Below are 23839 nucleotides of genomic sequence, written 5' to 3'. Positions count from 1 at the left end.
TGGCATTATAGATGGCACACCCAGAATTGTGTCTAACCCTGAATATTTTTAAAGGGGTACATGTACGTACAGCTGTCATTGGTCATGCATGTTGCAGGAAACAAAGCAAAACACAACGCGACAGGCACTGGTCTCTTCTAAGGAGCTATCAGTCCCCATCACTGTGCCACTTGACACTCATCTATAGCTTTGGCCCTCCCCCAGATTCAGGGCCCAATCCTGTCTCTAGCTGAAGGCTTTAAGGAGCCCTGTTTCAGTAGTTCAGGGGATAAAGTTAGGATATCCTGTGACTTGTCCTGCTCTGATCAAATGCCCTGGTTCTGGCCTCTGGGCTTTTGCCTTCAACCAGGCATCGAGTCCCTGTTCTAGTTCCCTGTTGTAGAGCCTGAGTCCTTGATTCCTCAGGCTTTAGCTCCTACCTCCATAACCTGACCAGAACCCTGGTCTCTTCAAAATCAGGACTCTAACCTGCTTACGTCTATTTTCTCCAGGTAACACCCCTGAAAGGCAGACTGAGCTGGGAGCTTGCTAACTGCCACTTGTCCTGTCTGTCCCACACTGCCAGTCTGGGTCACTCCCACTGTTTCTCCCATTCCCCCACCCCCACTTTCACCACTGCCAATAATCATATTTGCTCCACGTATGGGACACCTACCTTTTACTACATTCTAGGTCTTTCTAACACTGAATCTCTCTCAATTATCATGTCACCTGTTACTCCTCTCAGGACCCATGTGGTCCTACAGCTCTGCCTGCCTGGCAGACCTACTCCACTGATTTCAGCTGGGCACCAATCACAAAGCCTTGCACACAGCAAGATGGTAGGGAGGCAGGGTGGCATGGTGGAATGAACATGACATGAACATGGGCATCCCGAGCAGACCTGAGTCCAAATCCTTGCTCCTCCACTTGCACCTGTTCCTTAATGCCTGTAGGACTCAAAGGTATAAGGTATTGTTGAAAGAATTATATTATGAGATAATGTGCCTGTCAAAATATAGTAGCTATTTTTTTGGGTGGGGGCTGCACCACGCAGCATGTGGGATCTTAGTTCCCGAACCAGGCATCAAACCTGCATCCCCTGCATTGGAGGCGTGCAGTCTTCACCACTGGACTGCCAGGAAAGTCCTCACCAAATTTAGCATTTAATAAAACACATCTGTCTTTCTTTCTTGAACTTATATTTCTAACAGCTTATTGAGATTTCCACATATCATTCAACCCACTGATTTAAAGGGTACAATTCAATGGTTTTTAGTATATTCACTGGACTTAGATTTCTTAAAATGTAATTATAGCATAAGGGATATGAGGATTAATAACAGTTAAAAAGACGTAGGATTTTAGTCAGCTATAATTTTATATAAATCAAGAGTGTGATGCCATTGCATTGCCAAAAAAGCTTATGCGATTCTGGGCTGTACAGATACACATGTGATGATAAGAACAAGATGGATAGTGGTTCCCTGTTATTTTGAGCAGGACATGTGTTCAGTCCTTGGGCCTAGTTTAAGAGGGATATGGGCAAATTGGAGCATGTCCAGAGAAACATGAAAAGGGTGACGAGAAACAGCAAATACTGTTTGTAGGAGCCTATGATATTCACCCTGGAGAAGTAAACCCAAAGAGGAAATGAAACCCCATCCTCAATTAGCTCTGGGTTGTCATTTGGAAAATGAATGACATATATTTTCTATGTTCTTTCGCTAGGCCAGAACCTCAATAAGTGAATTTAAGTTAAAAGCAAGCAGATTTTTTCTTTTTAACATCTTTATTGGAGTATAATTGCTTTACAATGTTGTGTTAGTTTCTGCTGTATAACAAAGTGAATCAGCTATATGCATACATATATCCCCATATTCCCTCCCTCTGCATCTCCCTCCCACCCTCCTTGTCCCACCCCTCTAGGTGGTCGCAAAGCACCGAGCTGATCTCCCTGTGCTATGCAGCTGCTTCCCACTAGCTATCTATTTTACATTTGGTAGTGTATATATGTCAATGCTACTCTCTCACTTCGTCCCAGCTTACCCTTCCCCCTCCCCTTTTCCTCAAATCCATTCTTTACGTCTGTGTCTTTATTCCTGTCCTTCCCCTAGGTTCATAAGAACCATTTTTTTTTAGATTCCATATATATGTGTTAGCATACGGTATTTGTTTTTTCTCTTTCTGACTTACTTCACTCTGTATGACAGACTCTAGGTCCATCCACCTCACTACAAACAACTCAATTTCATTTCTTTTTATGGCTGAGTAACATTCCATTGTATATATGTGCCACATCTTCTTTATCCATTCATCTGTCGATGGACATTTAGGTTGCTTCCATGTCCTGGCTATTGTAAATAGAAGCAGGCAGATTTTGACATGATACAAAGGAACAATTAGAGCTGTCTAAAATTGGAGTGGATTGTCCCTTTCTAACATGAAATTCTGTATTTAATATATTACCTCTTTAATAGCAAGTCAGAGAGCTACACCTTATAGAGCTTTGACTCTGTTATGTGTCGAGCTCAGGTGGGTAAAACGATCAAGCAGGTCACCCCTTCTTTACTTAAGGCCAATCATTCAATTTGGGTGAGTCTAGTAGTCCATTCTTCTTCCGATTTTTCATTCCCACTCTCTGCTTTTTGATCAGAGGAAAGAAAAAAGGAAGCCCCAAATCGTCAATATGGGTATTTTATTAGCACTTCTGATGATAATGGAAGTATTTCTAAAATAAGACTTTGGCATTACCTAATCAGGATATTGTGCTCATCTCTTCCCTACTCTGTGTAAGGGACTTCATCTTAGCACTTGAAATTGGCCATGGTGGAAACAGCTACAGAAATTAGCAAATATGGCAGCCCATCTTCCCCCACTCCCCCAGCTCATCGACCAGTGCCCACTGCTTTAGCATCCACACCACCCACTGATGACAGAGCTGACACTGTTAATAATGATGACAGACCTTCTACTAGATTTTTGGACCATGTGTCTCTATAAGAAATACATTTATAGACAACGGTATTTAACTTTCATATAAGGGCAATTTGGAATTTAAGTAGTTTAGTGTAATTAACTAGTTTCAGATGAGTGGAATATTTAGGGGAAAGTATTTGGGAAAAACTGGACTCATTCTCAACTGCTTTCTAGACCACATCTCTTTTTTCTTTAAGGAAAACCCATAATAACCATGGTCTGTATATTTGAAGAGTCTATTATGCACAGCTACTTGTGGAGCGACCATGTGACAGACTAGGAAGACATGTCCAAGATGAAGGCCCTCTGGAAGTGGGAAGATAAAGCTCTCCGCTGGCCAGTACTCCTTGTGCCACTTATTGGATTTTGAAAGAACAATCTCTCAGCTTTTGATTCAAAGGTAAGACTCCAGCAAGTATTTTCTGCAGATGGACCATATTCGTAATCTTCCTTAAGGCAGAACTATTGTAAAAACTTCTCATTGTACATGTTGTTATGAGGGAAATCACCATCAGCCCAAGATTCCCAGGGCCAACTGCTTTCTTTATCATCAACAAGCTCCAGGAATTATAGTCGGCATTTATTGAGCACTCGCAGTATACTATGTACCTTACAAGCATTCTCTCATTTTATCTTCATATAACTTTATGTAATAGGTATATTTTCATTTTACAGATGGGGCAACAACTTCAAGTGGTTAAGTGGCTATTAGAGTTAAAAAGTTTCTGTGCTCCTAGGAAACAGGGTTTACATTGCCTACTGTTTTGTATATAGCAGACATTCCATAAATAGTTGAATCAGTTTTTTAATGTGAATAAATAGAGCACCATTCTTCTTAATACGTTGAGCCCTTTGACCTATTAGCCTTTTAAGCAGCTTTTATCTAATGGAAAGTCAGAATGATTTTCATTTATTTTGCTTCTACATACATTCTAAGGGCAGAGCTCCCTGTAATATCTCATTAACCCTACAATGACATAGAATTATTTTCCCAATTTTAGAAACAAGTAATGGAGGCTTAGCTGGAATTAGGTTGTCTTTTGATGTTTTCATCACACCAATCAAGGCAGAGGAAAGACCAAAGGCATGCATTAAGAAGAACCTAGTTCCTACTGTATAACACGGAACTATATTCAATATTCTGTGATAAGCCATAATGGAAAAAATAGGAAAAAGAATGGATATATATGTATAACTGAATCGCTTTGCTGTACAGTAGAAATTAACACAACATTGTAAATCAACTATACTTCAATAAAAAAAAAGAACCTAGTAAAGTTATGACCAGAAAAAAGGGTTCTAGATAAACCTGGAGGGAAACAGTCCTCAAAGAGTGACCACAAGTCAGTTCTGCTGAGTATGTCACTCAATGGACAGAGTTCTGTGCTTACTAAGCACTGTAGTAGGCATGGGGGAGATAAGACCAAATCCTGATTTTCAGAAGCCTATGGGCTTTTAGGGAAGAGAAGACAGAGACACATACACATAAAGAAAGTGAATTTGCAGTACGAGAGAGTAAAAAGGAAAAGCAGACAAGACAGCGGTGGTTATTGAGAAACGATTAACGCAGGCAATAAGCATTGCAGGAGTTCAGAAAAGGGAGCGATTATATTTGCATAAATTTATGCTGACCTCAGCATCTTCACTAGGAGCTGTGGGAAGACAATAAAGTTTGAGAGAGCACCTGGCTTCCAAGGAGCTCACTTTCTCCCCTGGAGACTTGAGCAGATCATGAGAGGGTTTGCAGGAAGTAGCCGGAGAGATGAGGAGAAGACCAAAGACCTGACCATCAAGACCAGCAAGATGTTGCTGGGACAGCTCACGTGGCTACTGAGCCTGGATGTTCTGAATTATTAACTAGTGATGTTTCTGTCTCTGTATTTTTCCCTCTTTCTACCTTTAAGCAAAAGTAGCCTGGAGTTCTTCCTGGACTTTGCTTTTGAAATTTTTAAGCCCTCCAGAGAACTCGCAACCTTGGCTCCTCTTGGAATCACCTGGGGAGTTTTTAAAACACTGCCACCTGGGTCCCACCCCCAAATACTCTAATTGACCTAGGGTGCTCCTTTGGTGATTCTAATGAGCAATCAAGTTTGAGTATCATTGACTTAACGGGTTCCTTGACATGATAAGAGAGAACAAAATTTGCTAGAATGAACAAAGTATCTTGGAGAAACAGGAGAGGTGGGGAACTTCCCTGCTCCAATCTAGAGAAATAGCCTTGATTTGCTACCCTGGAGTAGTAGGAATCTGGGTTTGGCTTCCCCACAGCCCCATGGGGGAGGTAGGAAGACTCCAGAGAGAGTGGCTGTGTGGTGGCCAGGGCTTCTCACACTAGGATATACACACAGATCACAGGGGATCTTGTTAAAATGTAGGTTCTGACTCAGTAGGTCTGGATGGGGCCTGAGAGTCTGCATTTCCAAAAAGTTCCTAGGTGATCCCAATGCTGCTGGTCCACAAACTGGCAAAGATCTGCATAGCCAAGACCTAGGCCGTCTCCCTTGAGATTCTCGTATCCATCTAAAGCAACAAATAGGAGGAGCCATGACCTGTCAAACCTGAAGGGTTCCACAGACAGGGACAGTAGACATCTGTGCAGTGACCTGGTTAGACTGACAACTGAGAAGCAGATGGACCCCATCTGCAAAGCCTTCGAGACTAAAAGGGGAGCATATGCTGTCAGGGGATACTGGCAGATCACAGATGACCCATTCAAAAGGGGTCTAGAAACTAGAGGGCAAGAGAAGCCAGCTGATACGGCCCATCAAAGTCAGCCTCCCGGGCACAGAGCAGGGTGAAGGATGGGCACAGACCTGGTGGGGGACACATATAGGAAACTTAGCACAATCCTCAAGAATGAGGTGAAGTGTTCGCCAGGCCAGCTATCTTAGTCTGTTTGGGCTGCTATAACAAAATACTATGGACTGGGTAGTTTAAACACTAGACATTTATTTCTTACAGTTCTGGAGGCTGGGAAGTCCAAGATCCAGGCATCAACAGACTTGGTGTCTAGTGAGAGCCTGCTTCTTGGTTTACAGATGGCATACTTCTGTGTCCTTACACGACAGAAGGAGTGAGGAGTAGGACCTGGGAAGGTGCCTTCCCGGAACAGATCCCCCACCCCCGCAATGTCCTCCCCCCGCCTCTTGTTTGTAGAAAAGCTGTAGTCTCCCGGGCCTTCCCTGAGTCACAAAGGCCTGCCTCAAGAATTAATGATTGAAAGGATGTGAACATGTAATGACAAAAATAGCAGTTGGGCCAGGAGAACTGCTAAGAATTTAAACAGTCAAACAGCCATATGGCAGTCACAGAATTTTTAGTTCCTCCCTGAAGTACCTGGATAACAATATCTGATGCACATTTCCTGAGTGTTTTACAGATGCTAAAACCGCCACCAAATGGAAGAAGTTAACTACTTGATGACCATGAGCACTTAGCCCCCAGACCTACTGGAGCCTAAGGATTGATAATGTTGATCCCTGTGACCCCACCCTGTTACCTCACCATCAACCACAATTCCTCGATTCACACACCCTGTGACTCCCTTCCCTCACCATGCCTTTATACAATGGAATATTACTCAGCCATAAAAAGAAACGAAATTGAGCTATTTGTAATGAGGTGGATGGACATAGAGTCTGTCATACAGAGTGAAGTAAGTCAGAAAGAGAAAGACAAATACCGAATGCTAACACATATATATGGAATTTAAGAAAAAAAATGTCATGAAGAACCTAGGAGTAAGACAGGAATAAAGACACGGACCTACTAGAGAATGGACTTGAGGATATGAGGAGGGGGAAGGGTAAGCTGTGACAAAGCGAAAGAGAGGCATGGACATATATACACTACCAAATGTAAGGTAGATAGATAGTGGGAAGCAGCCGCATAGCACAGGGAGTTCAGCTCGGTGCTTTGTGCCACCTAGAGGGGTGGGATAGGGAGGGTGGGAGGGAGGGAGACGCTAGAGGGAAGAGATATGGGAACATATGTATATGTATAACTGATTCACTTTGTTATAAAGCAGAAACTAACACACCATTGTAAAGCAATTATACTCCAATAAAGATAAAAAAAAAAATGCTTCCTTGAAAGCATTGGGGAGTTCAGGTCTTTTGAGCACAAGCGACCTGTTCTCCTTGCTCAGCCCTGCAATAAACCTTTCTTTGCTCCCAACTCCAACATTTCAGTTTGTTTGGCCTCACTGCGTGTCGGGCACACGAACTTGGGTTTGACAACAATTCCAACATGAGGGCTCCATCCTAATGACCTAATCACTTTCCAAAGGCCCCACCCTCCAATACCATCACATTGGGGGTTAGGATTCAACATATGAATTTTGCGGGGGACACAAACATTTGGTCTATAGTACCAGCCCAACGGGGGCTCAGCCTCATTCAGAAATTAAGTTGGTATGGAAAATAAAGAAAATGACACCAGCGTTTGCATCTGAGACTCTTACCCCTTAAGATTGGAGCTTACCTGAAGTGTCAAGGATCCTCATGAGTGGCAGATGAATCGCAACCCGAACAGCAGAGGTTTGGGGATAATGTTTGTGAACCTGTTGGAGAACTGATGTGCAGACAAGAGGTGGGTTTCAGAAGTTGCTGCTGGGGCTTCCCTGGTGGCGCAGTGGTTGGGAGTCCGCCTGCGGATGCAGGGGATACGGATTTGTGCCCCGGTTTGGGAGAATCCCGCATGCTGCGGAACGGCTGGGCCCGTAGGCCATGGCCGCTGAGCCTGCGCGTCCGGAGCCTGCGCTCTGCAACAAGAGGCCGCGACAGTGAGAAGCCCGCGTACCGCAAAAAAAAAAAAAAAAAAAAGTTGCTGCTGCTTTCAGGAACGTGTTGAGAATAAGCCACACGTGCTTTGCAACCTGCCAACAGGTGGACAATAGAAGGAAGAGAAAAAGAATGCTGCCTTGTTAAAGTTTTGCTGACAACGTGGATTTCTTTGAGCTTCTCAGAAAAATACTTAGAAAGGCAGGGGTAAGAAATGTTAACTTTAGGGCCCTACCTCACACCCTGAATTTCTTAAAGTCAAGACTAAACTAAACCTCTGACCGTCTTTCTGGGAAAAGGAGGACACAAGCCTGAGGAACTCCAACCTAGGGGAAAGTGGCTAACTGACCTATTTAGAACTGGTTTTGGCCGGCTTGAAGTTTAGCATCAGTGGGTTCCTGGCTCACCCTGAACACCTGTGACTTTTCCCAGCATCTGAAATTTGGCAAAGGAGGAAGGGGGTGGAAATGGCCGCACACTTCTACGGTGAAGTGCTGAAAAGGAGGGTTCAGCAGCACCTTCTCAGACCTGGCCAGACAGAACAAATGGAAAGTCTCTAGTTGCAGACAGCGGGGGCTACTCTTCGTTAAGGTGCACCGGCTCCTCATTGCGGTGGCTTCTCTTGTTGTGGAGCACGGGCTCTAGATGCGCAGGCTTCAGTAGTTGTGGCATACGGGCTCAGTAGTTGTGGCTCGAGGGCTCTAGAGCGCAGGCTCAGTAACTGTGGCGCACGGGCTTAGTTGCTCCGTGGCATGTGGGATCTTTCCAGACCAGGGATCGAACCCATGTCCCCTGCGTTGGCAGGCAGATTCTTAACCACTGTGCCACCAGGGAAGTCCCCAACACACAGAATTTCAACTGGCACTTCTCAGTCCTTTGGGAAGCCAGGCAGGAGCTCCTTGTGCAAGCCCTGAGAGTAGGCTGCCAAGGCAAAGGGACTCTATGTCCCTGCACCTGCCTGCATGTCCCTTTATCTGCCATCAGTGCAAGGGCCTGGGGACATGTTAGGAGAAACTGAGCTTTGGACAAGGAGGCAGAGTTATAAATAGAGTCCAGGTCTTCTTGACCTTGAGTTTTATTTCTCACACTATTATAGTGTCTCAGAAGTTGAAGGCTTTTGACAATGTGACTGTACTGGGCATTGGTTAAGTAACTGAAGCAATAACTAGGCCTGATGATTAGAAATTGTTCTGAGACCTACTACACATCAAGTGCCAAAATAAATTCCAGGTTAGGGAGTTCCATGGTGGGCTAGTGGTTAGGATTCGGAACTTTCACTTCCATGGCCCGGGTTCTATCCCTGGCTGGGGAACTGAAATCCTGCAAGCTGAGCTGCACGGCAAGAAAAAAAAATTCCAGGTTAATTAAAAAGTTAAAGAATAAATACTACAACAAAAGCATTAAAAGAAAGCATAGGCAAATATTTAGCTGATCCTAAGGGGGCCAAGGCCTGTCTAAACACAATAGCAAAAAGGAAAAAAATTATAGATTTGAAATATATATAAATTCCTCTATGATTAAAAAATTGCCAAAAAATTAATAGGAAAAAAGTTGGGAAAAATATTTGCAGTATCTGTGATCAGTGGTTAATATCCTTAATCTAGAAGGATACATAGAGAAGAAATAGATGATCATCTCACTTTAGAAGTGCTAATGGCCAATAAGCATTTGAAAAATATTAATGAAGACAACAGTGAAATATGATAAAAAATGTTTTGCGATGGCTAATTTTATGTGTATTTTACTACAATAAAAAATGGGAGGGAAAAGGATAGTTATGTGCAAAGAATTGAAATCTTAGGTAGGAAGAAGAGATTAAAGAGCTTACAGGAAAGTGAATTTCCTTTAATACTCAGTCTTATCCCTGCATGTGTTTGGAGACTTTCCAGAGAATAGTTCCCAAACTCTAGTAGATGGTGAAGTTTTTTTTACTACTCTATGGGGAACTGAGAAGACAGCATAGTCAGCTTTTCCAAAAGTTAAACATTTTCAGTGTTTACCATGAGCGTAGTCTTTCACACCTGTTTGTTATTACAGGGTTTTTTTTTTGTAATTTGTAGTGATAGTGTAAGATAATTTTTTTGAGAAAGAGAATGTGCATGGGTCTCTAAAATGTCTGCATCTGGCTCACAAGACAGCTGACAACACAACGTTCTCCCTCAACTTAGGGGAAGACAGTGACAAGTCCAGACACTTGCAAACAACTACTCTCAATTTTCATGGAAGACTTACAGCAAAGTTTCATTTACTATTCCATAATACATGATATTATGACAAAATACCATTTACTTCTTTTGGATTGACTGAGATAGGGAAAAACGATATCCAGTATGGTCAAGGTTGTGAAGAAAGGGGCATTCTCAGATATTTACATCTGGATTGTAAATTGGTTTGACTTTTCCGGAGGGTAATTTGGCAGTTTATATTATAAATCTTAAAATGTGCATAACTTTTGACTCAGCAATTCCTTTTTAGGAATATCCTATGGAAATGATCAAGGATGGACACCAAGACTTATCTACAAGAATGTTACTACAGTGTTATTTTAATAGTGAAAAACTGTGGGGATGGAGTATTGAGTGTTATATTTGACAGAGTTGGGCGGTGGGTAGAGGGGTCTTCATTATTGTATTCATTTTCTATTGTTGCTGTAACAAATTACTACATAAAGTTAGTGGCTTAAAACAACACAAATTTATTTGCAACATCATGGATGGACCTTGAGCACCTTATGCTAAGAGAGATAAGCCACACAGAGAAAGACAAGTACTGTATATTATATGTAGAATCTAAAAAAATCAAACTTGTAAAAAATACCCCAAGAAACACAGTAAAATGGTGGTTACCAAGGAATGGGGAGTGGGGGTATAAGACTGATGGTGTTTAAGGGTACAAACTTGTAACGAGTACTAAAATAGCCATAAAGATTTTTTTAAACATCTTTATTGGAGTGTAATTGCTTTACAATGTTGTGTTAGTTTCTGCTGTATAACAAAGTGAATCAGCTATATGTATACATATATCCCCATATCCCCTCCCTCTTGTGCCTCCCTGCCACCCTCCTTATCCCACCCCTCTAGGTGGTCACAAAGCACCGAGCTGATCTCCCCAAATGATGCAGCTGCTTCCCACTAGCTATCTATTTTACATTTGGTAGTGTATATAAGTCCATGCCACTCTCTCACTTCATCCCAGTTTACCCTTCCCCCTCCCCGTGTCCTCAAGTCCATTCTCTACGTCTGCGTCTTTATTCCTCTCCTGCCCCTAGGTTCATCAGAACCATTTTTTCTTTAGATTCAATATATATGAGTTAGCATGTAGTATTTGTTTTTATCTTTCTGACTTACTTCACTTTGTATGACAGACTCTAGGTCCATCCTCCTCACTACAAATAACTCAATTTCATTTCTTTTTATGACTGAGTAATATTCCATTGTATGTATGTGCCATATCTTCTTTATCCATTCATCTGTCGATGGACACTTAAGTTTGCTTCCAGGTGCTGGCTATTGTAAAGAGTGCTGCAATGAACATTGTGGTATTTGACACATTTTGAATTATGGTTTTCTCAGGGTATATGCCCAGTAATGGATTGCTGGGTCATACGGTAGTTCTATTCTTAGTTTTTTAAGGAACCTCCATACTGTTCTCCATAGTGGCTGTATCAATTTACATTCCCACCAACAGTGCAAGAGGGTTCCCGTTTCTCCACACCCTCTCCAGCATTTATTGTTTATAGATTTTTTTGTGTGTGTGTGGTATGCGGGCCTCTCACTGTTGTGGCCTCTCCCATTGCGGAGCACAGGCTCCGGACGCGCAGGTTCAGCGGCCATGGCTCACGGGCCCAGCCACTCCGCGGCATGTGGGATCCTCCCGGACCAGGGCACGAACCCGTGTCCTCTGCATTGGCAGGCAGACTCTCAACCACTGCGCCACCAGGGAAGCCCTGTTTATAGATTTTTTGATGATCGCCATTCTGACTGATGTGAGGTGATACCTCATTGTAGTTTTGATTTGCATTTCTCTACTGATTGGTGATGTTGAGCATCTTTTCATGTGTTTGTTGGCAATCTGTATATCTTCTTTGGAGAAATGTCTATTTAGGTCTGCACATTTTTGGATTGGGTTGTTGTTTTTTTGATATTGAGCTGCATGAGCTGCTTGTATATTTTGGAGATTAATCCTTTGTCAGTTGCTTCATTTGCAAATATTTTCTCCTGTTCTGAGGGTTGTCTTTTCATCTTTTTTATGGTTTCCTTTGCTGTGCAAAAGCTTTTGTTTCATTAGGTCCATTTGTTTATTTTTGTTTTTACTTCCATTTCTCTAGGAGGTGGGTCAAAAAGGATTTTGCTGTGATTTATGTCATAGAGTGTTCTGCCTATGTTTTCCTCTAAGAGTTTTATAGTGCCTGGCCTTACATTTAGGTCTTTAATACATTTTGAGTTTTTTTTTTGTATGGTATTAGGGAGTGTTCTAATTTCATTCTTTTACATGTAGCTGTCCAGTTTTCCCAGCACCACTTATGGAAAAGGCTGTCTTTTCTCCATTGTATATTCTTGCCTCCTTTATCAAAAATAAGGTGACCATATGGGCGTGGGTTTACCTCTGGGCTTTCTATGCTGTTCTATTGATCTATATTTTGTTTTTGTACCAATACCATAGTTACCATACTATCTTGATTACTGTAGCTTTGTAGTATAGTCTGAAGTCCAGGAGCCTGATTCCTCCAGCTCTGTTTTTCTTTCTCAAGGTTTCTTTGGCTATCTGGGGTCTTTTGTATTTCCATACAAATTGTGCAATTTTTTGTTCTAGTTCTGTGAAAAATGCCATTGGTAGTTGGATAGGGATTGCATTGAATCTGTAGATTGCTTTGGGTAGTATAGTCATTTTCACAATGTTGATTCTTCCAATCCAAGAACATGGTATACCTCTCCATCTGTTTGTATCATCTTTAATTTCTTTCATTGGTGTCTTATAGTTTTCTGCATACAGGTCTTTTGTCTCCTTGGGTAGGTTTATTCCTAGGTATTTTATTCTTTTTGTTGCAGTGGTAAATGGGAGTGTTTCCTTAATTTCTCTTTCAGATTTTTTATCATTTGTGTATAAAGAGTTAATGTACATTTTATTGAACATAGAATATTGTAAGAATGTAATGTGATAATTATTGTTACAATGGCAACCATATTACATAAATATATCGGAGTAACACATGTATACGTTAAATTTATACAATGTGACATGTCAACTGTATCCAAATAAATAAATAAATAAATAATAAAAAATAGATAAAACAACACAAATTTGTTATCTTATAGTTCTGTAGTTCAAAGTCTGACCTGGGTCTCAGTGGGAGAAAAACTGAGGCACTGGCAGGGCTGTGTTCCTTCTGGAGGTTCTAGGGGAGAGTCCATTTCCTTGTCTTTTCCAGCTTCTAGAGGCTGCCTACAATCCTTGGCTCACCACCCGCTTCTTCCATCTTCAAAGCCAACAACATGGCATCTCTCAGGCTCTTCTTTCATCGCCACATGTCTCTCTCTTTCTTTCTCTTCCACTTTTAAGAATAATCCAGGATAATTTCCCTAGTTTAAAGCCAGCTAATTAGCAATCTTATTCCCACCTGCCATATAACTACAGGTCCTGGGGATTAAGAAGTCTTTGGGGGCCATGATTCTGCATACACAATTGTATTATTCCATATACTTATCTGTCTGAAAGTATATAATATTAATTAATATTTTAAATATTAAGTATTTAAAACCCAGCCCTAATGTCTATTTTACTTTATTATTTTTTTTCCAGACAGAATTTTTATTTTATTTATTTATTTGTCATTTTTGGTTGTGTTGGGTCTTTGTTGCTGCACGTGGGCTTTCTCTAGTTGCCACGATTGGGGGCTACTCTTCCTTGTGGTGCACGGGCTTCTTATTGTGGTGGCTTCTCTTGTTGCGGAGCACAGGGTCCAGATGCGTGGGCTTCAGTAGTTGTGGCATGTGGGCTCAGTAGTTGTGGCTCGCAGGCTCTAGAGCTCAGGTTCAGTAGTTGTGGCACATGGGCTTAGTCGCTCTACAGCAGGTGGGATCTTCCTGGACCAGGGCTCGAACCTGTGTCCCCTGCATTGGCAGGTAGATTCTTAACCACTGCACCACCAGGGAAGTCCCCCTAATGTCTATTATAGTGTATGGATGAAATAAGGACATATATTCACAGGATGAATGCTATGTGCCCATTAAAAGTCATAGTGTAGGAGAACATGTAATAACATCGAGTGATGTTCATTATACAGTAAGTTGTGGGGGGAGGGGATCAAGTCTATAAAAGAATATGTACAAGATGATACCAATTATGTAATACCAAAACCCAAAACAAACCTACATGCAAGTGAATAAAAAAATGTCTGGAATGATAAGGTCAAAATATTAACAATGCTTATCTCTGGATGGTGATTTAAATTTTCTTCTGTTTTTCTGCATTTTCCAAAATGTACATTACACATGTACTATCTTTTCGAAGAGAAATAAAAGTTGATCGAGAACGTCTACGTAGGACAATTTTCTGATGAAGCGTCTCCTTGGTTTCTTAGCTTTTGACCACACGCGCTCACAGGATGGTCCTCTTCATCAAAAATATATCAAGTCTGGCCATCGGCGACACTCGCTGTTTTTTTCAGGCTCCAGCTGTCTGCTCTGGAAAGTGTGACCCACGGAGGACAGGAAGGAGCCACACGAAGAACTAAGCACGGCAGCGAATCGGTGCTTCTTAAAAACTTTTTTCAAGGCCAAGCAAACCCAAGGCACAGCTACATCCCGCAAAGAACTTAATAACCGGTACCGGTACCTTGGAAGCAGGATGCGCAAGTAAACGAGCCTCTTTCATAATCTCGCTGGTACGTGTTAATGGTTTTAATTAATAATATTGTTTTTAATACATAAAAGAACAGAACAGAGGCACCGCCCGTGTGCCCGCCCGCAGGGCAGCCGAGAGCGGAAGGCTTGGCGGCGGGACCTACGACAAGTGACCCAGCGTGCCCAGCCGGGTCCGCTCTGCAGCGGTGCCGGCGCTCCCGAAGCCCGAAGGGGCTTCACATCCGGGCGTGCACCGCCTGAGCCTGGCCCCAGGCACCACTTGCCCAGGGCGAAGCCCTGGGGCCGGCGACCTTAGCCCAGGAACCCGTTAGGTTCGCGGGCTTCGGAACTCGAATGGGCGAGCGCCTCAGCACCTCCCCTCGCCCGCCGCCCGCGGATCCCGGCCGGAGCCAGCCCTCACCACCGAGAGGAGCGCCTAGAGTCAACGGGCCCGCAGCTCCGCTCCTCCCAGCCTCCTCTATCCCGGAAGTTGACGCCGCGCTCTGGGTCGCGTGCTGCTCGCTAGAGGTGTCGCCTTAGAGATCTGCACGGGCTGGGCTTGCGAAAGCATCAGCATGCCTGTGAGTTGTTTACTTTCGGGCTTCGCGTTTGTGTCTGCCTTCTCTGTAGGCCGAGGGGCCCCAGGGGCGGGCTAGCTCGATGGCTTCGCGGACCCCCGGGGCTCCCTACCGAACGCGGTTCGGCGGCTCGGATCTCGCGGCTCTTTCGCGCGTGGCTAACTTGTTGGGACTTGCCCGGCGGCGCGGCAAGTCGGGCCCTGCCTGGGCGTGGAGCTGGGAGGACCCGGCGCCGCCCTGGGTGCAGTCTGGAGTCGATGGCTGGGAGGGGACAGCTCCCCGGGTACCTTAGTCAGCCCTCCTCGGTTTCGGTGGGAACCCGCGAGGCTGTGATCGTTGAAGTCTTCTTGCTCTCCTTTTGCTTCGTGGGTCTTGCCCCCTGTGCCTTCTCTCGGAAGAGATTTCCTACTTGTTTCCTTTTTGAAAACTGTCTTCGCAGTTGCCTTACAAGTTAACTATCAAGGACCGTCTCGCCTCAGCCACTTAAGAGTTCTTATCAGATGTTGAACCCTGGGGGCAGAAATCACCTCGGTGTTGGCACTCGCCGGGTCTACCTCAGCGATTTCTACTCTCAGCGGGTCCAGGGTCCGGATCACGTTCTTACTTAGCACCACAGTTTTACTTTCACTGGCGATTGTTATTAGTTAAGAAGAACGGAGCTAACCTTACCACATGTTTCCTGATCGTTCCCCTTAACCGGAACTTGGAGAACACAAGCATTATAAAAAGTGTTGATGAAAGTTAACAGGCTTTAAAATAAGTAACATCTAAAGTGTTGTCTCTGCTGAATATGACTGTTATTCCTATTTTTGCATGTATATTTCACATATGGTTAAATCGGCCAGAGTTGTGGTATCATTCTAGTAGTAATAATGTGCTTCTTTATTCAGTTGGCTAGAGATTTACTGCATCCTTCCTTGGAAGAGGAAAAGAAAAAACATAAAAAGAAACGGCTGGTTCAAAGTCCAAATTCTTATTTTATGGATGTAAAATGTCCAGGTAAAATTTCAAACTTTAACTCCTTTCCTAAGGAAAATTTCTGTAAGGATTACTTACAGGATTTCTGTAAGGGTTGCTCATAGTGTGTTGTGTATGTTTCGATATTAGGTCCCGAAGTGGGATTACAGAATTGGAATGTCATAAGGGTTATTTCCATAATAAACCACTTTAGAAACATTTGGGTGTGTGTGTGTGTGGGGGCGTGTGTGATGGGACTCCACAGGGGACGTGACATTGAACTTATTAAGTCTTTAAGCTGTTCAGATGATAAGTTTTCTTTTTCACGATGCAATGAAAAGTATATTGATTCTTCAGTGTAAAGCTGCGGGGTCCAGTATGGTGGCCATTAGCCATATGTGGCTACTGAGCACTTGAAATGTGGCTAGTCAAAATGGAAAAATTCTCATTCTTTTTTTCTTGAGGTATAATTGACATAAAACATTATATTAGTTTCAGGTGTGTGACCTCATGATTCCATATTTGTATATATTGGGAAATGATCACCACAGTAAGTCTAGTTAATATCTGTCACCATACATAGTTACAAAAATTTTTTTTCTTGTGATAAGGACTTTTAAGATACACTCTCTTAGCAACTTTAAAATATTCAATATGGGGCTACCCTGGCGGCGCAGTGGTTGAGAGTCCGCCTGCCAATGCAGGGGACACAGGTTCGTGCCCCTGCCGGGAAGATCCCACATGCCGCGGAGCGGCTGGGCCCGTGAGCCATGGCCGCTGAGCCTGCGCGTCCGGAGCCTGTGCTCCGCAACGGGAGAGGCCCCAGCAGTGAGAGGCCCGCGTACCGCAAAATAAATAAATAAATAAATAATTCAATATGGTATTATTAACTGTAGTCACCATGCTGTATGTTGTTTTTTATTTTTATGCTGTATCTTTAAGTGTGAAATATACACCAGATTTTGAAGATGTAGCATCGAAAACAAAAAGGCTTTGATTATATGGTGAAATGATAATATTTTGGAAATACTGAGTTCAGCAGAATATATTATTAATTTCACCTTTAAAAGAAACTTGTTTTTAATGTGGCTACTAGAAGAGTTTGTAAAATATGTGGCTTGCTACTGCACAGCACTGAAGTTCCTAATCTTTTACAAGGTCTTTACTAGAAATATGTTGAACAGGTACTGTGTTTTTTTCTGCTTTTCACTTTTAACACTTCCCTGTTTCAGGCTGCTACAAGATTACCACGGTTTTCAGCCATGCTCAGACAGTGGTGCTTTGTGTAGGTTGTTCAACCGTGTTGTGCCAGCCGACAGGAGGAAAGGCCAGACTCACAGAAGGTAAATCATTTGGTATTTTCTAACCCAGTGATCAGATTTTATGATTTTAAAACCTCTCTCTTTACTAAAAATCAGTTTAAAAGAAATCTTAAATTCATAATTACCAAAATAATTTTCATCTTTCATTGCTCTTTTAGTAAAGAGTGCCCTGTTCAATTAGATAAGTTTGTACTCTTGACTTTGCAAAGAATTGCTTTATCTATTATTTTTCTTAGTTTAGAGCACCTGATTCTGTTGTATTTAGTCAGTTTGCTTAACTTGGAATGTTAGACATAAATCAGAATGGAGCAAAAGAATAAATACATAAGATATCTAAAAACATAGGATTTAAAAATTTCTCCTGTAAATATTTTGTTTCAAATGTATTTCGTACATATGATTTAAGATAGTTTTAATCATTGCTAGCTAAGCAACAGATAACTATAATGAAAATGTCAGAGGTTTGATTTCTCTGAGCAACTACTTATGATTAATATGGTCTAATTTTAATTCTTTCACTTTTGTGAAGAAAAAATAATACATATGTATATAATTTTCCATAGTAGTACTTAGAGATTTACAGTTCAATAGTGATACTTGAAATTTGCTTGTGGTATTTTGGGGAGCTGTGAATTCCATGTTATTCTCATTGGAACAGTTATAAATGGATTGGCAATAAATCCGAGATCTATTTGGTGTGACTTCGTGAGATCTAACTGTGAAATTAGCTCAATATTTAAATGCAGTATTGCTCTTAAAAATGTACTTGCAAGATTGCCAAAACCTTTATATCATGCCATGAGTTTAGAATTTTGTGTCCATGTGCTGACAGATTAAAAGGGTGCATCTGTACCAGAATTTTCCTAAAAGATCTGAAATGAACTCTAATCAAAATTATTTTCTTGAACTCCATTATAACATTTGAGAACAGGGAGTGACAGTCACATCAGAGTAAATTCAAATATAAAAGATACCTTTTAGCAAATTTCTGCTATAAAAAATAAATAACCTGTATATGAATATTACTCTAGTATTTCTAAAACTTAAGCTTTTACGTAAAAAGTATTTTTTGTCATTAAAACTCTGTACCAAAGATAGAACAGACTTGTGTTTAATATGCTCTTGTGATTCCTTTGCAGGGTGTTCATTTAGAAGAAAGCAACACTAATGATCCACACAACTTCCTGAATTTGTGTTCTATCGCAGAAAGCCTTATCAGTTCAGTAATTCCAGTTAATCTACCAAGATAATGTAATTATGTTTAATTTTGTAAGGTATACAACAGCGCTCTCTTATTTTGGTGTCAGTTTTTCAATAAAGTTTTGATTATGGGCAAACTACTTTCAAGTGTGTGTTAATGTGCTATACATTTATATATGCTGTGTATATGAATTTGGTTTAAACATTTTTAAAAGGGTATTCTGATTAATTTGTGTCTTGCTTCAGGAGTAGAAACTTTAAGTATTTGATTTTCAGTCCTTTTCCAAATTTCTGTGAGGGGGCTAAATGATTACAAATGGAAAGAAGTTCATTATTTATTAATTCTAAATATAGTTTTGGTATTATAACTATGAAAACATATTTATAGAAGTACATATTTAATGCAGTAACAATCACAGTGTAATGCCTTGGATTTATATGCCCATAACATACTGTATACTTTAGTACAGTAACTGCAGCTGGGGTCTGAGTTATAGAAAGCTCTTTTTGGGGTAGAAAATTTGAGAGGAGGAGTCAGGAGTAGCATGATTTACCCGGGATGTTCTGGCAGGGGGAGGTAGATGGTATTGAATTCTCTGGTCCAGACAGGTGAGCACTCCTGACTGAAAAATGTGTTGAGTGGTTCTGTTATCTCACTGTTACTTTTATGGTTTATGAAGTGACCCTCGGGAGTTAGGGGGTAGTGTATCTTTCCCTCCCTAGCACCTATATGACTGCTTGTTAGACTGGGAAGATTAACTGCTTCTCTTTTACCTGTTACCTTTAAGGCAGGCACTGAAGACAATCATTTCCTATCAAGAGGTGTTCCTACATATACACCCCCAATCCGAGAGACTGATCCTTTAACATACTGATTGGTGTATCAGAGGGATGTTACATGAGAACTGAAGAACTATGGAAAGTTTGGAGCGTATTTAATATATGGAGAAATAAATAACTCAGAGCTTCCCAAACTTTCTTGGTTTATGGCATCTTTAGTCTCAGTAATTTTTTTTTTCTTTTTTTGCGGTACACGGGCCTCTCATTGTTGTGGCCTCTCCCGTTGCGGAGCACAGGCTCCAGACGCACAGGCTCAGCGGCCATGGCTCACGGGCCCAGCCGCTCCGTGGCACGTGGGATCCTCCCGGACCAGGGCACGAAACCATGTCCCCTGCATCGGCAGGCGGACTCAACCACTGCGCCACCAGGGAAGCCCTATCTCAGTAATTTTTTCATGGAGTCCCCTGGCCAAAAGAAATACCTAACAGTTAAATTTATTAAGTAGTTAGGTTCTAGCAACTGTTGTAGCCATTTGAAAAAAAAGAACACAAATGAAAAGCAAAGGGATAATTTTTACCTCATTCTTAAATTACCTACTAATGGAATGAGTGTGCCTTTTGGGCACTGCAGTTTCTCAAAATTGGGATCATGTTGGACACTGCCATCCTCATTTTTTTCACATTGATTTTTGCATAGTACTAGCTTTTTATCACAGCAATGGCCCAAAACCCAGCTTCACAAAGATACATCATCAAAGGGAATGTGGTGCTATCTAATGTAACAATTACCTGGAACTAGAAGTTTGCATGGTATCCAAAAGATGTCAAGTAACAATGTTTCTCCCATGATGCTCCAAGCCACCTCAGCTTGCACAGTTTAGGAACCTTGGAAAAATCTGTGGGTAAATAAGGAGCAAATTCCCGAAAATTTTCTTGGAAATAGTATTGGAAGAAAGTATTGTACTTTAAAGAACCTAAGGATTAATTTAAAGAGATACTTGGCACTGGGAACTGAATGGTATATTAAGTTTTACTTCATTATTAATCTAAACATATTACTGGGTTTGAAAAATGCTCAGTAGAGAACACTCAGACTTTTCCAAACTTCAAGGTTTGCCACATACATTATTTACTGAATTTTTTCTTTAATACTATTATTTATATTGTCTTCACTTTTTAATGTAAATGTATTTTTAAAGGAAACCTTATATCTCTTCCATAAATTAAAAAAAAGTTACATAAAGATAATTAAAAATAAAATGAAATTCTTGGCTTCTGACCTGGTCGGGTGACAAACAGTTTCTTACCTGGTTGCCCCTGTAAGTCATCTGATAAAGGTCAGTTTTTTTGGTTTGAGATATAATGTAGATACCATAAAATTCAACACTTTACAATGTAAATTTCAGTGGTTTTTAGTATATTCACAACGTTGTACAACCACTATCACTATCTAATCCCAGACAATTTTCATCTCTCCAAAAAGAAACTCCATACTCATTAGCATTCACTCCCCATTTCTTCCTCCTCCCAGCTCCTGGCAACCACTAACAGACTTTCTATCTCCTTGGATTTGCCTACTCTGGACATTTTATATAAATGGGATCATACAATACGTGGCCTATTGTGTCTGGCTTCCTTCACTAGCATAATGTATATCATGGCCATTCATGCATGTGTATCAGTACTTCATTCCCTTTTTGACTGAATAATATTCTGTTGTAAGAATATACATTTTGGACTTCCCTGGTAGCACAGTGGTTAAGAATCCGCCTGCCAATGCAGGGGACATGGGTTCAAGCCCTGGTCTGGGAAGATCCCATGTGCTGCGGAGCAACTAAGCCCGTGCACCACAACTACTGAGCCTGCACTCTAGAGCCCACGCACCTAGAGCCTGTGCTCTGCAACAAGAGAAGCCACGGCAAGGAGAAGCCTGCGCACCACAGCAAAGAGTATCCTCCGCTCGCCGCCACTCGAGAAAGCCCGCGCGCAGCAATGAAGACCCAACGCAGCCAAAAACAAACAAAAAAAAACTATTTAGAAAAAAAAAGAATATAAATTTTGTTTATCTATTAATCAGTTGATGAACATTTGGGTTGTCTTCACTTTTTGGCTACTATAAATAATGATGCTGTGAACTTCTGTGTACACGTTTTTGTGTAGAAATGTTTTAAATTCTCTTGGGTATATACTTAGGAGTGGAATTGCTAGGTCATACAGTAACTCTGTATTTAGCTTGTTGAGGAACTGCCTGTTTTCCAAAGCAGCTGCACTATTTTATATTCCTACTAGCAATGCATAAGCATTCCAATTTCCTACATCTTTGCCAATACTTGCTGTTGTCTATTTTTTTGATTGTAGCCATCTTAGTGTGTGTGAAGAGTTATCTCATTAGGGTTTGATGTGTATTTCCCTGATGACTAATGATGTTGACCATATTTAAATGTGCTTATTGGCTATTTGTGTATCTTCTCTGGAGAAATGTCTATTCAGATCCTTTGCCCATTGTTAACTGGGTTGCCTTTTTATTTTTGAGTTGTAAGAGTTCTTACATATTTTAGATACAAATCCCTTATATATATGGTTTGCAAATATTTTCTCCCATTCTGTAGGTTGTCTTTTCACCTTTTGTCCTTAGAAACACACACATTTTAAATTTTTATGAAGTCTAATTTATCTAATTAGATATGGAAAACAGTATGGAGTTTCCTTAAAAAGCTAAAAATAGAGTTACCATTTGATCCAACAATCCCACTCCTGGGCATATATTGATATCTGGAGAAAACCATAATTTGAAAGGATCCATGTACCCCAATATTCATAGCAGACCTATACCAGGTTGACTGTTATTTTCTTACCTAGCAAATCCTCACCTTAGAAAAAAAATTAGACTAGTCCTGTCCGATTTAGTTAAAAGCCTACATTTTAAATTTTTCTTAGGGAAGCAGGTTTAGTTTCGATTATTCTACAGGAACAGAATACTGGAGCTGCCACTGCCTTCTGGACCCAGAGCTCAGGAGACACCAGCTTCAGCCCTGGTCGATATTTTGTGTTTGTATTCTGAAGTCCATGAGTGTCTTTTTCATTTTTTTTCATTTCACATTTTATATATCATGCCATGTGTATAAGAGAGGGGGTGTGTAAAAGCATGACTCTACTGTGCCATCCTTTGTTTTGTCTTTAATTTGCATATTAATAACAAAAGTTGTGTATTTTTCTTTATTTGAAGCCAGATTTACTAATTAAAATCCCAATACATGTTTTTTTATTCATTTTATGTGACTTAATTTTTGCTAAGCACTCCATCTATAAAATTGCATGCCACTAACTGTCCTTTTATTGGGTCTGTAAATTTTTAGAGATGCTTTTTTTTATGGGAAGACAAGATAATTTTAGAACAGGCTTTTGAGTCAGATATGCCTGGATTTGAAATGAGTTCTAATGGTTAATGCTTGTGTGACTTTGGGCAAAATAAGTACAATAATTTCTACTTAATTGGGTTGTTTTGAAGATAACATATATAAAGTGCTTAGCACAATGCCTAACACGTAGTAAGTACTCTGTTAATAGTATTCTTTTAAATAAAAAAGGATCCTGTGTATTCAAAATCAAGCACTTTCAAGTTCTGTTTTTCTCTTCCAAATTATTTACCCACTTCATTACCACACTGGAGCATAGTTGTGTTAACTATTGCTGCAAAGGAAGTCACCCCAAAATTTAGTGGCTTAAAATAATGATGACATTCTTTTTCATGATTCTGTGGGTTGGTCTTACCTGGGCTCACTCATGCATGGAGGCTCAACTGGACTGGAAGGCCCAAGATGGCTTCAGTCACATGTCTGGTACTGGCCGTCAGCTGGGTTATCCAGTAAGGTAGTCTGGTTTCCTTACATGGCCATCTTGGGGGCAGTGTTCTTGGAGAGTGAAGATGCAAGTTTGATGGCCTCTTGAAGCCTAAGCGCTGGAACTTGTGCAACATCATATCCACCACATTCCCTGGGTAAAAGCAAGTCACAAGGCCACCTCAGGTTCAAGGGAGTGGAGAAACAGACACCACCTCTGGTTGAGAAGAGAGGCAAAATCACATTGCAAAGGAGTGTGCACAATGGAATGGGAGGAATTTGTGGCTATTAAAATTTTTACCACATGTTGGGAGAACTCTTAATATTTATCAAGGTTATTCATTCTCTAACCCATGAACATGTCCACAATCAGTTCTTAAAGAAATGCTGTATTCATTTCCCTATTCTGGATGAGCACAGAATATAAGTGGGAAATTTACATTACAGGAAATCCAGATGGCCAATGAACATATGAAAATAGGTCTAACTTCACTAACAATAGGTAAATGCAAGTAAAAACAACCAGATACCATTTCCCATCCATTGCATAGTCAAAAATTGAAAGTCAGTGTTGTCATATAAA

At 41.1% G+C, this 23839-nt stretch overlaps 1 protein-coding gene across 1 annotated transcript; it reads left to right on the top strand.

Moving 5' to 3' along the window:
* The first annotated feature begins 14826 nt into the window (after positions 1-14826).
* Positions 14827-18778, top strand: RPS27L (ribosomal protein S27 like). Its single transcript, XM_081227059.1, has 4 exons — positions 14827-15162; positions 16050-16158; positions 17349-17459; positions 18578-18778. Exons 1-4 carry the CDS (start codon positions 15157-15159, stop codon positions 18604-18606), a joined length of 255 nt encoding a protein of 84 aa, XP_081083185.1. The 5' UTR covers positions 14827-15156; the 3' UTR covers positions 18607-18778.
* The last annotated feature ends 5061 nt before the right edge of the window (positions 18779-23839 follow it).

The sequence above is a fragment of the Mesoplodon bidens genome (genome assembly GCF_964165515.1).
Source record: "Mesoplodon bidens genome assembly, chromosome: 3".
NCBI lineage: Eukaryota > Metazoa > Chordata > Mammalia > Artiodactyla > Ziphiidae > Mesoplodon > Mesoplodon bidens.
The sequence above is the reverse complement of the archived record's forward strand: the minus strand, read 5'-3'. Positions and strand labels throughout refer to the sequence as shown.

Excerpts from the sequence above, each read along its gene's own strand:
- RPS27L (XM_081227059.1), top strand. Across the intron at positions 16,159-17,348 it reads TATGGATGTAAAATGTCCAG|GCTGCTACAAGATTACCACG; the intron begins GTAAAATTTCAA and ends TCCCTGTTTCAG. Across the intron at positions 17,460-18,577 it reads AAAGGCCAGACTCACAGAAG|GGTGTTCATTTAGAAGAAAG; the intron begins GTAAATCATTTG and ends ATTCCTTTGCAG.